General features: G+C 34.2%; 1 protein-coding gene across 3 annotated transcripts in view; it reads left to right on the plus strand.

The window, feature by feature from the left end:
* Positions 1–16,763, plus strand: part of CACNA2D1 (calcium channel, voltage-dependent, alpha 2/delta subunit 1) — a 397,279-nt gene that overhangs the window by 279,641 nt on the left and 100,875 nt on the right. For all 3 annotated transcript variants that reach the window (XM_004676889.2, XM_012720902.1, XM_012720903.1), the window contains exons 7-8: positions 3,004–3,135; positions 15,790–15,859. In XM_004676889.2, the coding sequence (XP_004676946.1) occupies positions 3,004–3,135; positions 15,790–15,859 (202 nt within the window). The remainder of the gene's footprint in view (positions 1–3,003; positions 3,136–15,789; positions 15,860–16,763) is intronic.

Raw genomic sequence — 16,763 nt, forward strand, 5'->3', positions numbered from 1 at the left:
TATATATGTGTGCAAATAGAATGAAAGTAGTTCATGAAGAAACCCAATGCAGGAAATGTTACAAGGTTGTTTTTTTTTTAGAGATTTATTCGTACAGAACTGGGGTATAGGCCAGAGATGCGGAGGGTAAGAGGATTCACCAGAGACAGAATGGGGTACAGAACAGGCAGATAGACGAGGTACACTTCTGAGGGGAGCAGTGGGCGGGTCAGGAGAGGTCTGCCAAGCCATGTGGTCACCTCCGGGGCAGGCGGGATGGAGCTCATGCGGAAGTGGCTTAAGCTTCGTTGTGCAGTGCTTTAACCCTCCCCGCCACCAGGGAGGGCCCGTTATAAGGTTTTTTTTTCACACAGTTGATACTCTGCATTAGTTTTGTTCAACCAGACTTCTGTAGATTACCCAGATATTTCATTGTTGTCCAGCCTGAGTTTTGCTGAAAGTATAGAAATGGATAAATGTTGGCTATGTTAGTCATTTTGTGGATCTGTTTAACTTTATAAAGTTAGGATACAAGTAGCTCATTTCAGGATACCAAATAAAATACATCTTAGTCATATATATTTCATAATGTAGACCTGAAAAATATGTCTTACAATAATAAAGCATCTCAAATATTCATACTTGTTTGTTTTGATGCTTCACATACTTTATTGTCTTAAATAAAGTATGTTGTCATATAATTTGAGAAAGTTTCCTAATGCAGCAATTTATTTTCCTTTTAATGTCTGCTGCTTTTAAAAATTTGAGTGATATAATGTAATAAATGATTCTTGCTCTAAAATTCTCTGATTAAGTACTGGTGATTCATACTCTCTAGTACAAATCCCCTTGAAATAGAATTGTTGGGTTAAAGACTGAATTTTGAAAGAGGGGTACAGCTATATTGTCCTTCCAAAATATATTACTCTTGCACTCCCACACTGATTCTTTGAATTGTTTAAACAATTCAAATGTCTTTCTCTGGACATTTCAATAGAGATTGTGACAATAAAACAACATTAGCACCCTAACACATTTATAACTATATAACCTCAAAGTATCGGACCCCTCACTCTTGCTCTACACTGCCATAGTTTATAAACCATGCACATATGGCAAATATACCATACCATTTCTTTCATTCTGACTATAAAATTCTGCAATTTTTAAATATACTTTGAACATTTGCAGATTAAGTAATTTTGAGGAAAAAAATTTTGAAATCTGCTTTCATGGGATTCTGAAAAAAAATTTTCAAACGTTTATAATGGAAATATTACAACTTACTACCATGATGATAGATTTCAAATTTGACTTTTTTACAGCAGTATAAAAAGTATAATTCACTTTCAGGGCATCAAAGCCTAATGCTAGTTGTTGAGATATTAAATAAAACTAAGACACAATTGGCATCCTTGAAAATAAATAAAACTTTAATAAAAATAATTGGCTATCTGTTATTGCTTAATAAAGAGTCAAGGAAATTGAAAAGATAAAATAGATTGGGGATTAATAAAGTCTAGCTGGATCATAAATAAACATGCTTATTTGTTCAGTGGAATATTACTGTAAAATTCATGAATGTTTAAAGAAAAGCAAGATATTCTTTTTGTCTGATGCTTTGTACATTACTATAAATATTCATGAATAGTGAGTATTAGTTCAGGTTATCTATCTGAATATAAATTTTCAAATAACTGTCCACTTATTAGTGTTCATTGGATCATGCTTTTGAATATGAATTCACTAGTGTCTCAGATGCACTATGGATCTGACCCAGCTCATGAATATTCACACACACACAACTGATCTTCCTGAAAGTAATCACATCCATAAAGATGGAAATCTTGTTAGTTTTCAATTGAGAAATGCATTAGGATGCTGGTCCCAGAACAATTTCTCAATCCCCTTGTTTTCACCTTTTATTTTATTTTTTGGGAAAATGATAAAATTTAAAATATACACATATATACTGTACATCTTTCTTGATAGACACTGTGTCATTTTACCTTTAAAAAAATTGTGTGCTGAGTTTATTATGATTGTATTTGTCTCCTTTATTTGCTATGGTCACAGAAAAAGAATAGAAGTTAAACAGTATTTTAAGTCTTTACCCCAAGCATATTTCCACAGTTTAGACTGGGTGGTAGCTTCCCATGCAGAACAGCCCAATTTGCTGCTGACACGGTATATAGCTTAGGTGTGAAGATTCCACCCCCCCTCAAAAAAAATGAAGTGATGGGAGATAATCTGTTATCTTTTTGTGTAATAGAAAAAAAAATCTAAGTTAATTAAAATTTTAATGTTATACATAGAATACTATGGTTTTGGAGGTCCATAATTAGAAGTTCTTACTATTTAACCCATGATAAAGTTCACATTATAATTGCTTCTCTTTCATCATAATAGCATTTCATGATATGAATGCCTGTCCAAGATCAATCAGTAGTTACAAACTGCATCAGAATCAATAACCTGGGTCTTGTTAGCATCCTGCTATAATTAATTAACCAAAATGAATATATGTTGTTCAAAAGGATCGTAATAAAATGTTCACTACATTTCCATGCATTTTCCTTTTATATAAACACATCTGATAAATTGCATGCAACAAGCAAACTTTTTATCGTTTTATTAAATTTTGGTAACAAACCAAATTCGGTCTGTCTGCTATCAGGACACCATGTCAGGGTCCCGACATGCCCCCTAGGTATCTTGGGGAAAGGTGTTGGAAGCCTGTGGGGGAGGCCAGAGATGCCTCAGCTTCCTCTAGAGCATAGAGTAGTGCCCACAGCAAAGGATGGTGCAGCCCAAAATTTCACTGAGGCCACTATTGTGTAAAAACTCACCTAAAGAACTAATGCCACATCTAAAACTTCCCTTAAGTGTATTTTATCAGTCATTTACATATCCTAAAACTGTTTTGATAGCCACCGGATTAGAGTAATTTTGAAATGGGTAAGAACAGTTTTGGTTTTAACTACACATTTGAATTAATAGATTTGTCTTTTTTTTTATTACTAGCCACAATTGTGTTAAACGAGCTCAACTGGACGAGTGCCTTAGACGAAGTTTTCAAAAGAAATCGGGATGAAGATCCTTCATTGCTGTGGCAGGTGTTTGGCAGTGCCACCGGTCTGGCCCGCTACTATCCTGGTAAGTGCTCAGTGACCCAGGGCATGCCAGGTGGTGCTGCAAGTCCAGCTTGATGTCCCTTGAGAATATACTGTTACTTTCTGTTATATCGTGTGGAGAAGGTGGTCATTATGCTATTGAATAAGGATTATGGACCGTCCTGTGGTGCTAATGAAAAAGAGGAAAAAAAAAAAAAACACCTTAAACTATAACATCAGAAAAGCCGCAGGTGTGTGCAGGTGTGATTGTACTGAGCATCCAGCCATCTTCAGTGAGATTGTGAACAGATCCGTTAGGTGTTCGTCTATGACTAGAGGTCGTGGTGAAACAATTGTGATGACTCCAGCGCCAGCCTGGGCCAACTTGTGAGTCATATAAGAGAACTGAATAGAACCATTAGCACTTATTTGAAGAATTCTTTGAGACTTCAAATCTATATTTGAAATTTGCATCAAAACAGGTGATGCTTTTCTTTAGTCAGTGAATGCTGCTTAGATAAAATGAATATGGCAAGCAACAAAATTAAATTTCAAGGAAAACAGATCTTTCTTATGTGTCAACTTACATTAATTCTGAGGGTATCTTAGGGATGATATGGCCCATGCATATTGATGTGTTTACCAAGTTAAGATGAAGAGACCCTGTTGTAATGTCCCTTATTCTTATACACAAAGGAAAGGGAACCTAAAACAAACAGGAACATTCTATCTTGTACAGCCTCAGACCTATTGAAAATACTTTTAATGACATTTTGTGGGCATGTTTAACCTTTCCACTCTTTAGAACAAACTTGTAACTGGACCAGAAGTGGGCCTTCTGCCTGCCCCAAATAAGCTGTAACGGTACCTTTCACCATAGGGAACTTAATTGGCTCAGATCTATCTCCATTCCTGTTAAGAGTTTGGAGGCTTTTGTAAATGAAGGGGAGGTGCAGAGAGGAAGGACTGGGTGAGACAGGGGAAGTGCAGAGATCAGTTGCACAGTGTGGTGGTTCCTGCTACTGCTAGGTTGTATATTAATTTGGGGGAGCTTATCATGTGCTCTGTGGTAGTTTTGAAAGTTTTCATGATTAAAGGTTACTCCTGATAATTTGCTAGAACCTGTTTCAACTCTTTTTTTGTTGCTCACACACTGAAGACCATGCAAAAACAAACTGGCAAAAGTTTGTGAGAAAGGAGGAGGGGAAGATATACAAGAAAAGTGTTGAGTTTCTGTCAAACATTCCTTATAAGATAGGCTTGAAAATTGCAAAAATACAGGTCAAATTAGAGAAGCAAAATATGTTATATTTCTTGAAGACATGGCCTGAGTTATAAAATAATTGATAGGTAACATGACTTTACCAGCTACAATATATGAGAGAAATCTCCTTGATTTTCAACAAATGGAAAAGTTTGCTTATATTTCACTAATAGAGATATTCACCATAAAATATCATAAAAATGAAAAGGGGTCCAGTAGAAATTAGATGGTACTAGCAATGAATAAAATATGTAGGCATCATCGGACTGAATAACAGTCAGATGAGATGAAGACTTATTATGTGTCAGGAAATTGAATATTTTAGTGTACAAAATATGTTTATGCAAAGTCATGCTTATTTGACACTTTTCTGCAGTTTGAAAACTATTAAGATTTTAACATTTCTCAGTAGACTATACATTCCTTCTGGTGTATAATACCATTTTGATACAGGCTTAAAAGTTTATAGGGGCTCATCCCTGATTACTGTCTATGAAAGCAAGTATCAAAAAATCCCTTTAAATATTGTTAATTATGCTTGGATTTTCATGTAACAACACTTAGACCTCAAGCCATAAGAGTTTCCTCTTAGTCTTAATCCTCAAATTTGAAAAATATGAACCCTAAAAACTCCTCAGCTTGTCTTTTGATAGTTATTATGATCATTAAGCTAATATCATGACAGGTACATTGAAAATACAAATAATAGCCCTTTTCATAAGAGTGAATGTTAATGAGAATAATTTTGCCTAGTTTTCTCAGAATATGATAAATGGAGAACCTAGCTGTGATTACACTTAGATGACAAGGAAACTGAACTAAAAATGTAGGATGATCTACACAGATGAGAAAACAATAGCAAGTAGTTACTCCAGCTGATAGACTTGGTGAGAGTATGGAGGTTCTAACATATGGCCTTACTTTAGTCAGTTCTATGCAGGGTTGCTTGATAAAATTAAGGCTTTCCATTTCAATTTGAATTTCAGCTAAGCAACTAAGTATTTAGTTTTAGTTTAAGTATTTAGTTTTGTAGAAATACACTAAAAAGTATTTTAGTTTAAGTATTTAGTTTTGTAGAAATACACTAAAAAGTATTTTTAATCAATATTTAATGGAATATCTTATATTTCATTTTTGATACGTCTTAAAACTTTATCTTTCAGGCACTGAGTCTCCATGTTTGTAATATGGGAAAATTGGCTTCCCTGTCATGTTACAGTATTGTCAAAAGGATCAAACAGAATTTATCCCATTCTTTAATCCAAATGTAGAATGTTCAAATTATTTTTGAATCTATAAACTACCTTTATAAAATGTTTGCCATAGCTATTGAAAGTAAAATAGTCTGCACAAACTAGAATCTTCTAACTTGGAATAACTTGTTCAGCATTTTAAGATGCTATTTAGCTAGGAACTGAACAATGGGCATAAGTGGGTCAAAAAGCATGTACCTTACAGCTAAGATATGAACCCACTTCTGTCATTTGATGTGGTGGTAACCTCTGGACACTGTCACTGATCTTGCTGGGGAACAATGAGGACATAATGTTTAAGTAATGAGAGTGGTAAGAGAATGAAAAGAATTAAATATGGCCATTAGAATATTGCCTTCCAGTTGGGGGTGATATGGCCATTAGAATATTGCCTTCCAGTTGGGGGTGGTCAGACAGTTCCCAATGTCATGATTTCTGTTTATCAGATCACACATGAAAATGTTTCAAGTGATGAGGCCTCTATAGATGACATACGATAAAGACACCTTTGCAGGACTGTTTTTGTAAAGCAGTTTGTTTGGTTATTGATGACGATTTCAAGGATGAGTCATCATCTGTGTTCTAATTTGGTTGATAGGTGTAGAAATAAGCTGTATCTCCTTTCTCCTCTACTTCCTTTTTCTTTTCCTTTGCCTTCACTTTCTCTAGTTCTCCCTTTTTTATTTTCTCTCTCCAGTTTATGAAGTAGGTAAACCATATGATAGTAAAAACATCTTTGCACTGGAGGGAAGTGAGACTCCTGATTCATACTGAAACCTCAGCATCGTGTGTGATTTCATTAAGTCATAGCAGAAACGATTTCTTTACCAGTGAATTGGAATGATTGGAGAAAATCATCTTCCATGGCAGGTGCTAACATCATGTACTTATAAGTATAAGCCATTGGTATTAACTAGGTCCACTGTCCATTTTGTGGCCTAGCTGGGATGTCTTCCCCGTACCTCCACAGTTGTTAGCTGAAACTAATACCGTGTCTAGTAACATCATTATTGAGTAGTGCTGACTGGAAAATCAGCTTAATTTATGAGTGTTTTTCTTCAGAAGCTCTTAATTGATTTATGTAAATTAACTAAGCCTATTAAAACTATCAAATTGTGAAATTTTATGCATCATAAAATTTGTAGGTACATGCTACTCATTTCACCTATTAGTGTCTCCTTAAATTGTACCAATTACTATAGTAATTGGGATTGTAATTAGGAGTTAGTGGCCCATTGAAATGCCAATGTAGAAAACACTTATTCTTTTTAAATAATTAGTTGCCTTTATTAAAAAAAAAGAAGAAAATACAGATCTGTGTCATGTGACATTAACTTAGGATCTTATTAATCACTTGTTCTTTCTCTGCCCTCATCTGTTCTTTTTTAAAATATGGGATTACAATAAGGGAAACTAATGTATGTTGAGTTTCTGTTAAACATATCTCTGGGAGACATTTCCTTGTTATATCTGCTAAGATATTTCTAGAATAAAATGTAAATGTAAAAAAAAATGTACAAATTAGGTGAATGATGTTTTTCCCTATGAATAATTCTTCTGAGCTGTTTAACTCTTTTGAAAACGAATTCAAAAGTATTTTAAACATCACTTTAACAATGATGGTATTTATAGAAATAGTACTTTCAGTGATCTGGGACCTTAACTCTCCAGATTATTAAAAACATTTGTTTGTTAATAGAGACAAGTTTAACTATATGTGTTTTTAATTAAATTTGTTGTCATCAAAAAACTTCAAATTGAAGTGATTGATCCTTTTCTATAAAAATAATTATTCAAGTTTGTGTTTTAGCTAAGACTAGGCTTAGTTAACAATTAAAAAGATTCAAAACAATTGTAATTTGAATGTTATGGAAGCTTGTTCCTTCCTTAAGACAAAGAATGCAAATTGCATAGAAAGGCAGCTTCACATGTAAGTACCCACATGCCGAAGTTATTTCCAAGTCATTCTCTGAATATGATGTCTACTGAAGCCCACCATGGTGGTACACAGAATGGCATCCTTCTTTAAATGGCATTTCCTGGAAGTCACACAAGCCCTTCCTCGTACATGTCAGTGGGCAGAACTGAAGAGAGATGTGGTCATAGAAAGCAGGACCTACGCTAATTGAGGAGGGGAAAAGACATAATGGGGGACAAAAAATGTCCTGTTATGGTTACTCTAGGAAAGTCTGCATTATCATTTGTTTCTGTTCAGCATAAATTTTCAACCTAATGAGGGAGCTAACATTTCTAAGTCTTAAAATGTAGATTACAATACACTAAATGTCTAAATGCCAAATAAACCAGATAGTCTATAGCAATAAATTTGTTATTGCAGGACTTTTGAGAAAGATGAGGCAATTATAAATGATAGTCTTGGGGGAATCTTATGAACTATGGATTGAAATTCAAGCTAGTTAAGAAGAAAATCTTTCTAGAGGGAAGAAAAATACAAATTAAAAAACCAGGAGTTGAGTAAATACTGTTGGAAGCTAGTGAGCCTAACTAATTGGTTTTTGCAGAAGAAGAATGATATCAATTCAAAGAGTGTATTAAAGAAGATTATGGGACCTTAAATGTCAGAATGATTTGTCTAGGATTAAACATGTAGAAAAATACCACAATATTTTGGCGTGTGGGATACTATGTTTAAATCCATTTTTATCTTGATTGGAAGGAAAAATACTTCAAGAATCCTGATCAGATAGCACCTTATTATAGTGATCAGATATGAGCTTCAAAGATTTGAACAGGAGGCCAAACGAGAATTAAATAGAAGGTAGCCTTAGATTTCAAAAAATGACAATATCAGAATATTTACCAAAAAAAGTGTATATATAAAATGATTACCATTGTAGTATGAACAGTGTCATGACATAATTCACATAATTTCCATTTTTATCTTTTTGTGACAAAGTATAATCTATTAGCAATTGTAAAGTATGTTAACATGGTATTATTGCATTCACATGCTGTACATTAAATCCCTGAGTTTTGTGCATCTTTTAACTGGGTGTTTGTTCTCTTTGACCTGTAACTCCCATTTTCCCCATCCTTACCCTCTCAGCTACCATCCTTTTCTCTGTCTGGATTTGCCTTTGCTAGGTTCCACCTAGAGGTGAGATCATATAGTATTTGTGTGTTTATTTCATTTAGCCTTTGAGTAAGTGCATCAGATCATTATATTGTACATTGCAAATTACTTAAGTTATATATTTGAATTATATCTCAATAAAAAAGATAATTTAAAAAACAAAAGTTACAAATCAATGGATTTAGTAATAAACATAGATTATAAGTTGCGCTAGCTATAACATTAAGTTTGCATTGCTATTGGAATATCCAGTAAATATCCATTTACTGAACTAAAATACTTGAAATAGTTTTAGTTTGGAAGAAAAGTTGAGTTTGATTTAAAACAGTAAAATTTAAGATGTTCACCGGAAAATGCAGACTAGTTCTAGTATATCCAAACATGGAGGTTTAGATTCTGAATTCTTGGAATCGTTTGATTAATTATAGGCCATCCATCAGGTGTATTATGTGAGGATACATCATTTATACAAAATATAAATATAAAATGATTCTGATTTGTTGGAAAGAGTGTTTATCTTTACACTTGCATTTTGAATAACCTACCACTTACCTGAATGAATATTATTTTTAAGGGTTTTAATACTTTAAAATCAACTTTAGGTGCAGTCAGGCCTAAGTTGATTAAATGGTTTATCTCATTGCTGACATATGAGTGTAGTATCCTAGGATGCTAATATGAAAATGGAAATTGCATGAAATTTAGTATTAAACTAATACTACATCAAAAATAAGTGAATAAGTATTAGTATTTTCAGCTCTTTTTAACTTCTAAAAGATAACTTCATTTTGTTTCCTTTCCTTTTATTGATTGTTGACTTTCTATAGAATTTGCCCTCCAGTTTCAGAAAATACAAGTTTTTTCTGTGAAAAAACTTTGTCAAATTTCATTTAACTTTTTAAGCATTTCTCTATGTACAGCAAATATATTGTTAAGAAATAGATCATTACCTTTATTGATTTGTTGACTTGCTAAAACTGGAAACTAGTTCCTATAAATAATAATTTGATGTTTTTATTACTATTTATGAAATATTGCTATCATCTTACTGGATAATCTTATTGGCTCACAGAAATAGAGCCTTTGTGTTAGAGTTTTCTCTTTGTAACACATATCTGAAATTATTTTCTAATAAATCCTCCTCATCTTCTATTTCATAAACTATGCCATGTTCAAGTTTATTACTGAACCTCATCTGATGACTGCAGATAGGGCCACCTGAATGATTGCGTCTTTGTGTACCATTTACTTTATTGAGTGTTCCACTTAACCACATCACTTGTCTCGTTATCTTCTACCTCTGCTGACAGATAAATAACCCTTTAAATTAAAGAAAATGTTTTACGTGAGTTATCTGGCCTCTGCAGGATTACCAGTAAATCACTTTATAATAAGGGCTTTTATTTTTAAAACTATGGTGATTTCTTGACTGCTATGTTGTATACTTACATGAGAGCTTCTGCCACATGTTTATCTAGAAGCTAAACAAGTATCTGGACACACCAGAGATATCACCATCACTCTCAGGCTAATACAGTGATATCATCTGGGCATTGAGACTCATTGCCAGAATTAAAATGAAAATCCAAAAATTGTTTGGTTTATTAAGTCACTATAATGAGGTGTGAGCTGGGAGAAAACTTGCAATGGAATAAAGCCATATTGAGTTTTCTAAAATCAGTAAAAGAATTTTCCTTTGCAAACACTCACAGGTAGGTGAGACAGATTAAAACATTTCATTCATTATAAAGAGATACTCAATATGTTTATTAAAAAGTTATATGGTGCACAACTTAGGTTGGCAATTCTCTATAAAATTATAAAGCCTGGCTTGTTCACTTAATGAATTTACGTCTCCTGTCGTGGCACTGACACAATCCAAGGACGCCCTCACCACCTGTGTCTCTACTTTTATCTCTTTCTTTATGAAATTTGGCCTCTTTGTGTTCCCTACATTACTTGGGCTATTTTTTTTTTCATTTTTTTACTTTACACTTTGTTCCTAGAGCTCCTTATGCATTATCTTTTCTGCCGCTCCTGATTTTATTTTTGTCTTTTTGAGTGTAGCTATTTGTCTATTTTTGTTAATCTTTTTTAGTAACTAGCTTTTGGTTTCACTGATTTTTTAATTTTTTTTCTATTTTATTAATTTATGTTCTAGTTATTTTCTCCTACTGAAATTTTATTTCATTTTTTTTATTTTTCTTGATTTTCTAGTTGTGAGCTTAGCTTTTATTTTTTTAATGATTTATTTATTTATTTATGCATACAGAACTGGGGTACAGGCCAGAGATGCAGGGACGGTGAGAGGATTCACCAGAGAAGAATGGGGAGCAGAACAGGCCACTGATGAGTACACTGCTGAGGGGAGCAGCAGATGGGTCAAGAGATCTGCTGCCATGTGGATCACCTCCGGGGTGGGGATCGAACTCATGCTGAAGTGGCTTTAGTGCTGTGTTTTAACCCGCTGAGCCACTAGGGAGGGTCCTGAGCTTATCTTTTTTAAATTAGTGCTTTTTTCTTGTTTCCCGTGGTAGAACTGTACTACTAAAATTTTTCTCCTCGTAATGCTTCTCTATTCCTAGGGATTTTATATCCCTCGGACTGAGAAATCCTATATTCAGTATCATTTATTTCCAGGTATTTTAGGACTCTCCCCTTCTTCTTGTGGTTGTTTTATGATTTCCTATCATTGTGACCTCAAAGCAGCTGAATATTATTTCATTTTTCTTTTTTGTATTCATTGACATTTGTTTTATGTTTCACAGTACGCCCTTGAGATTTGTAGGTGAGCACTTGAAAAGAATGTCAGTTCTGTTGACTATGGCAAGATGCTCTGTAAATTTCTGTTAAGTTCATTTTATGTGCTATGTCATTTTAAAGCCATCGTTTCCTTGCTGATTGATCTGGATAATCTGTATGTTGCTGTAGTGAGGGATTAAAGTCCCCTCCTGTCCTGTTTTTCTCTATGTCTCCCTCTAGGTCTGTTAATAATTTATTTGTTTGGCCTTCCTACATTGTATCTTGTATTCTTCCCTTTATCATTATATAATATCCATCTTTGTCTCCTATTACTCATTTTCGCTGGAAGCTTATTGATGTGATACAGGCATACTTACTTTTAGTGAGTCTCGGGCACCTGGGCACAAGTGATAATCTACACACTGTTAATGAGACCCACCCTGGGCCTTGATTTGGGAGGCTTGATAAGAGCCAGCAGCCATGGAAAGAAAGGAGTATCTGGATGGCAGCACTCAGATACCTAGAAATTTTGAGAAAAATGTAATACATATTTATTGAATGAATTTTGGCTTTAAAAAGTCTACAGTCTTAGCTTGAAATTCTTTACTATGACTGATCCTCCATATGAGATTACTGAACCGACCTAAAACAATACCCATTTAACACCAACTATGTTACGGCAGTAGGATTAGGGTTGGATTTTAAAGGCAGTTAAGGCATTTTTGAGTATGTAACATTTCTTTTTGTTTTCATGACACCAAAAATATGAAGTCTTTCAGAATTGGAAATATGCACTTGTACTTGTTCATTGGAAGTGCAATTAGTAGTCATTTAAATGATGTGTTTAGACTCAGCCCTCAATTCATCACTATGTTCTTTATTATTTCTTAACAGTTGAAATGGAAAACTGCTTTTCTATTATTTTTAGACCATGTTCTATTACTTTAGACCAATATGGCTCTGCATATGTTTCTCGGGAATTTTTTTCTAACACTTTCTTTCTATTCTGAGTAATAGAGAGGTAAATAGCTTTCTAAGTCAGTGGTTTGTAGTGATGTACCAACCCCTAAATACAATGTGAAGTAGAATTGGACTTCAGCAGTTTTAATTAAAATACACATGTGTAGTTTACTTGTGATGTATAATGATCATCATCACCTTAAATGATGTGGTTCAGAAATGTCACACCTACTTTTTCTTTTCTTCATTCATTCCCAAATCTTATTGGAATGCAAAAGAGACATTCAAAATGAGCAACTTTTTCTTTTTGCAGAAGTCTTAGAAACAACACATGTAGCTTTTATTAAGCATCATTACAAAACTGATTTCAGAGAACTGCAGTGCATGGTTACTATCCTTTTTACTATTTCACCTTTTATAAATGAGCATACATAAATAATGTACCACTAAAATTCCAGATGGAATTTTATAGCAAATCAGTTATTAGCATCACAGGTGAAAGTGCATTGTTTAAATTGTGTACAATGTAAATATTTTAATTTAGCATAATCAAGGGATTATTTCCCAATAATAAATATTACAGAAGATTTCTAAGAGATAATATTTTAAATATAAGCTTTTAAAATCTAAAATTATAAACTTCATTATAACTGAATGGCCTGGTTAATGCTGTCAGTCATAGATTTTTTTTTCAGTCTTGAAATATAAATTTTATGGAGCATAGTGATACAATTAAATTTTATTAGCAGTTATAGTAAGAGCAGAGATCCTAGGTGAACGAGCTTTGCAAAAGATTCAGAGGTCTAATTTAAATGTGACTTTTAAATTCCAGTTCTAGTAAACCATTTCATTGATAGTTTTCAACTCATGATGGTCATTTTTTTTAAAAGCTTTATATATTTGTAGGAGAAGTAGGGTGTAGACCAGACGTGCAGATATGTGAGGGTTCACAAGAGACAGAGTGAGGCAGAACAGGTGGATTGACTGAAATGCACTGTTAAGGGAGCGATGGGCATGACAGGAGAGGTCTGCTGCACCTTGGTCACCTCCACGGTTGGGGACTGAACTCAGACCATAGCAGTGGTGGCACTGAGACTTAACCTTCAGGCCACCAGGGAGACCCCATGGTGCTCATTCTTGTATTGGTGTGGTGACTAATTTCTTTTTTCTGACTTCACAGTGTGTGTATGTCTGTCTGAATCCAATCAGCATAGACAGTGCACACAATATTTTGAAAAGAGTACGTATTTCTTGAATGATTGTTAACCATAATGAATTGGAATAATGAGGAGTTGGTTAGAAGTACAGTGGATTTTATAAAATATAGGAATATCAGACATAATAATATGTATCCTAATATACATTAGAGACTATGCTCAGATGGCAAGTTAGTGACCAAGGTATATACCTCAATCTCCCAATTGAGGGCCAGACCTTACAGGTAACACAGTCGTGGTCCACCCTATGTATGGCAGAGAATTCACTGCAGCAATCACACTGGAAGGGTTTGCTAGATGTTTACCCTCTAGGGTTCCTAATGTTGCATTTGAGGCAAAAAAGTGCCCACAGGGTGCTGTTGGCTGTTAGATTCTAGATTACCTGAGTGAACAGAAGCAGATGTAGACAGTCTGTTCACATGGAAGGCATTGAAGTCCGAAGAATATGCAAGTCATGCAGGTGCTGAGCTTTGCAGCTAATTTGTGTTGCAGACATCAGACACCCGGAAGGCTGCACATGCTTCGTGTCTCTGAGCAAACAAACGAGAAACAGAAAGCAAAACCCTTTCAGCATTCACTGTGTCTCTTTCATCAGCCACCAACCAGGATTAAAATTGTGCTTGCTGGTTAAACACATTTACAGGACCCAGATCCATTTTCATAGAGGAGTAATGTTGAATTTTGAGCTGAAAGGCAATAAAATTGAGTCCAGTATTGTATGAAGGTAGGATATAGTTTGAATTTTTATGACTAAGCCTCTAACTTGAAGAATCAGATATTGTAGATCAATAGTTACCAGTGAGCTGATATGCCTGCTAGTGTGTTTGCTGATTAATTCCAGTTGCTACCATAAAAAGAAAAAAAAAAGAGAGAGAGAGAGTGATATTTGATCATACTGAGTCTGTTTCTGCAGAAGGATATTGAAAGAATTAAAATGAATTTAGGATTTCAGTGGCATTAACTGTATCAGTAAATGGTTGTTGGAAGCATACTATATTTAAACTGTCATATAAATGTGATTAATCATTTCCAATGAGTAAGTCATTGTATAGTATAGCTACTAATAGGAACAAAATTTCACAATCTGAGACGCAGAAGTACATATTTTTTGACAAAGTCTAATTGGTTAACTTAGACTAATTGCCAAATACACCTGATTCTCGGTGAAGTTCTCCATATTACCCATAATTTCTCAGAATAAAGGAGAGGTAAAACAGTTAGGATGTAAACAGTACAATGCAGTTAAAGGACTTTTGTGCTTACTGCAAAATGATAGAAATTTTGAAACTAAAAATGTACTCTATTTGAATTATTTTAGATCATTCACATCAATTTAAGTAAAATTTTTTGTGGGGTTATTTTAATTACATTTTTACCTTTTAATTTTAACATGGATAGGCCATTATAAAACTAATCAGATTAAAAATAAACCAGAAGGAGAGAGGAAGATGCCAGATGGTTTTACTCATCCTGGAATATATAGAAACAAAAGAAAAAGTCAGCCAATGATACAGCAGCCCAAAACAGTAAACCCTAGAAATCTGACTGTCACACTGACGCTACCAGAGAGTGAGGGAGAGGCTGGTGGAGGTGTGCAGAGGCATAGTGAACTGCAGTGAGAACCATGGTCTTAGTGTGGGAGTGGTATGCATCATACGCCTGTAGAGGTAAGATCTGGTGTTCATAGAATGCACTGTTGTAAACCAGTGCCACCTTAATACATTTTAATGTGCTTTTAATATGCAAGAAAACAGTATTTATAGAATGAGTAAATGAGTACTATAGTACTTAGTACTGAATGAAAATCCAGAGTGAAATAATTAAAAATACAGTTACCATTAGAGGTAAGTACTTTCATGTTTTTGTGTGTGTGTGTGTAAATGTTTCTGTTAGTAGAGTGGAAAGAATATATAACTTTGAACACATGTAAGGTAGCAACCAGGATTATCACTATGTCTACAAATATTTCTGAAATAGTGAGGAAAAAATTGACCTTGGTTGACTTTGGCTTTTGCACTGCTAAGTGTTAAGGGCACACCAACACCATCTACCACTTTAACATTGCTGTAGATTTGTGCAATGTCTGTAGTGTTCTCTGACTTTTTAAGTAGTCTTTTTATAGATTATATGTAATTCTTTAATGTGATTTCTTATGTTTTGTATTCAGCTTCTCCATGGGTTGATAACAGTAGAACTCCAAACAAGATTGATCTTTATGATGTACGCAGAAGACCATGGTGAGTATTTTCTATTGTCTTGAAAAGCTTAAATAGACAAAATTAGTTGAAATGTTTTGTTAACAACTTGGTGAGCATCCTTCCATTTTAAGGATGGATATTATCTAAAGTGCTCTGGTGGAGATTTTTTATATAATTAAAATTTAAGGTAAACAAAGAGGATGAATTCAAGTGGGCAACAATAATGTGTATTGTATAAATATTGTATGAAATGCATTTCCAATAGATTATTTTGAGTTTTATATTCAATTTCATCTGCAAACCTCTTTTCGCTGGTGGGGATTTCTACTGAAAGACTCTTAGTTTGCCTGAAGTAGACTAGCAGAGTGTGTTGGTTGAGTAGCAAATGAGTTGCCTCTGGTAGTGAACTAACGAGAACAAGCCCTAAGGTAAGAGCTGCCTCCTAGTTACAGTCATATAGGTTGGGCTTTAATTTTGAAAAAGAGGTTTTATTTATTTCTCAAAGCAAGTCATTTTCCTAAGACAAAACAAAGAAAGTACCAATAACTCATAATTACAGTCACTGCCAAGCAACTGTTAAACTTGTGTATTTTACTTGCATTTTTAAAAATGTATTTAATGTGTTGACATATCTTTTTAAAATAAGTCGCCAGTACATGCATGTACTGCTCTGTGGCCTGTGCTCTCACTTATGCTGCTGAGGGCCTGTTTCCCACACAGCACCTTTTTTTTTTTTTTTTTTTTAAGGCAATATGATAATTTAGGAAATCCTCTGTTACTGGACCTTTAGCTTATTTCTTTTCACTTGAGTTCAGATGAACTCTAGTATAGATAATGGTTGATACTATGGAAATGCACTTAAGTTTTCAGCTGCCTTGTTAAATATCCCAGTTCAGTTTACATGAAGAGTCACCATATAAAACAACCTGTGTTTTCAGTCCAC

Source organism: Condylura cristata, unplaced genomic scaffold, assembly GCF_000260355.1.
Source record: "Condylura cristata isolate star-nosed mole 26May11 unplaced genomic scaffold, ConCri1.0 scaffold00005, whole genome shotgun sequence".
Taxonomy (NCBI): domain Eukaryota; kingdom Metazoa; phylum Chordata; class Mammalia; order Eulipotyphla; family Talpidae; genus Condylura; species Condylura cristata.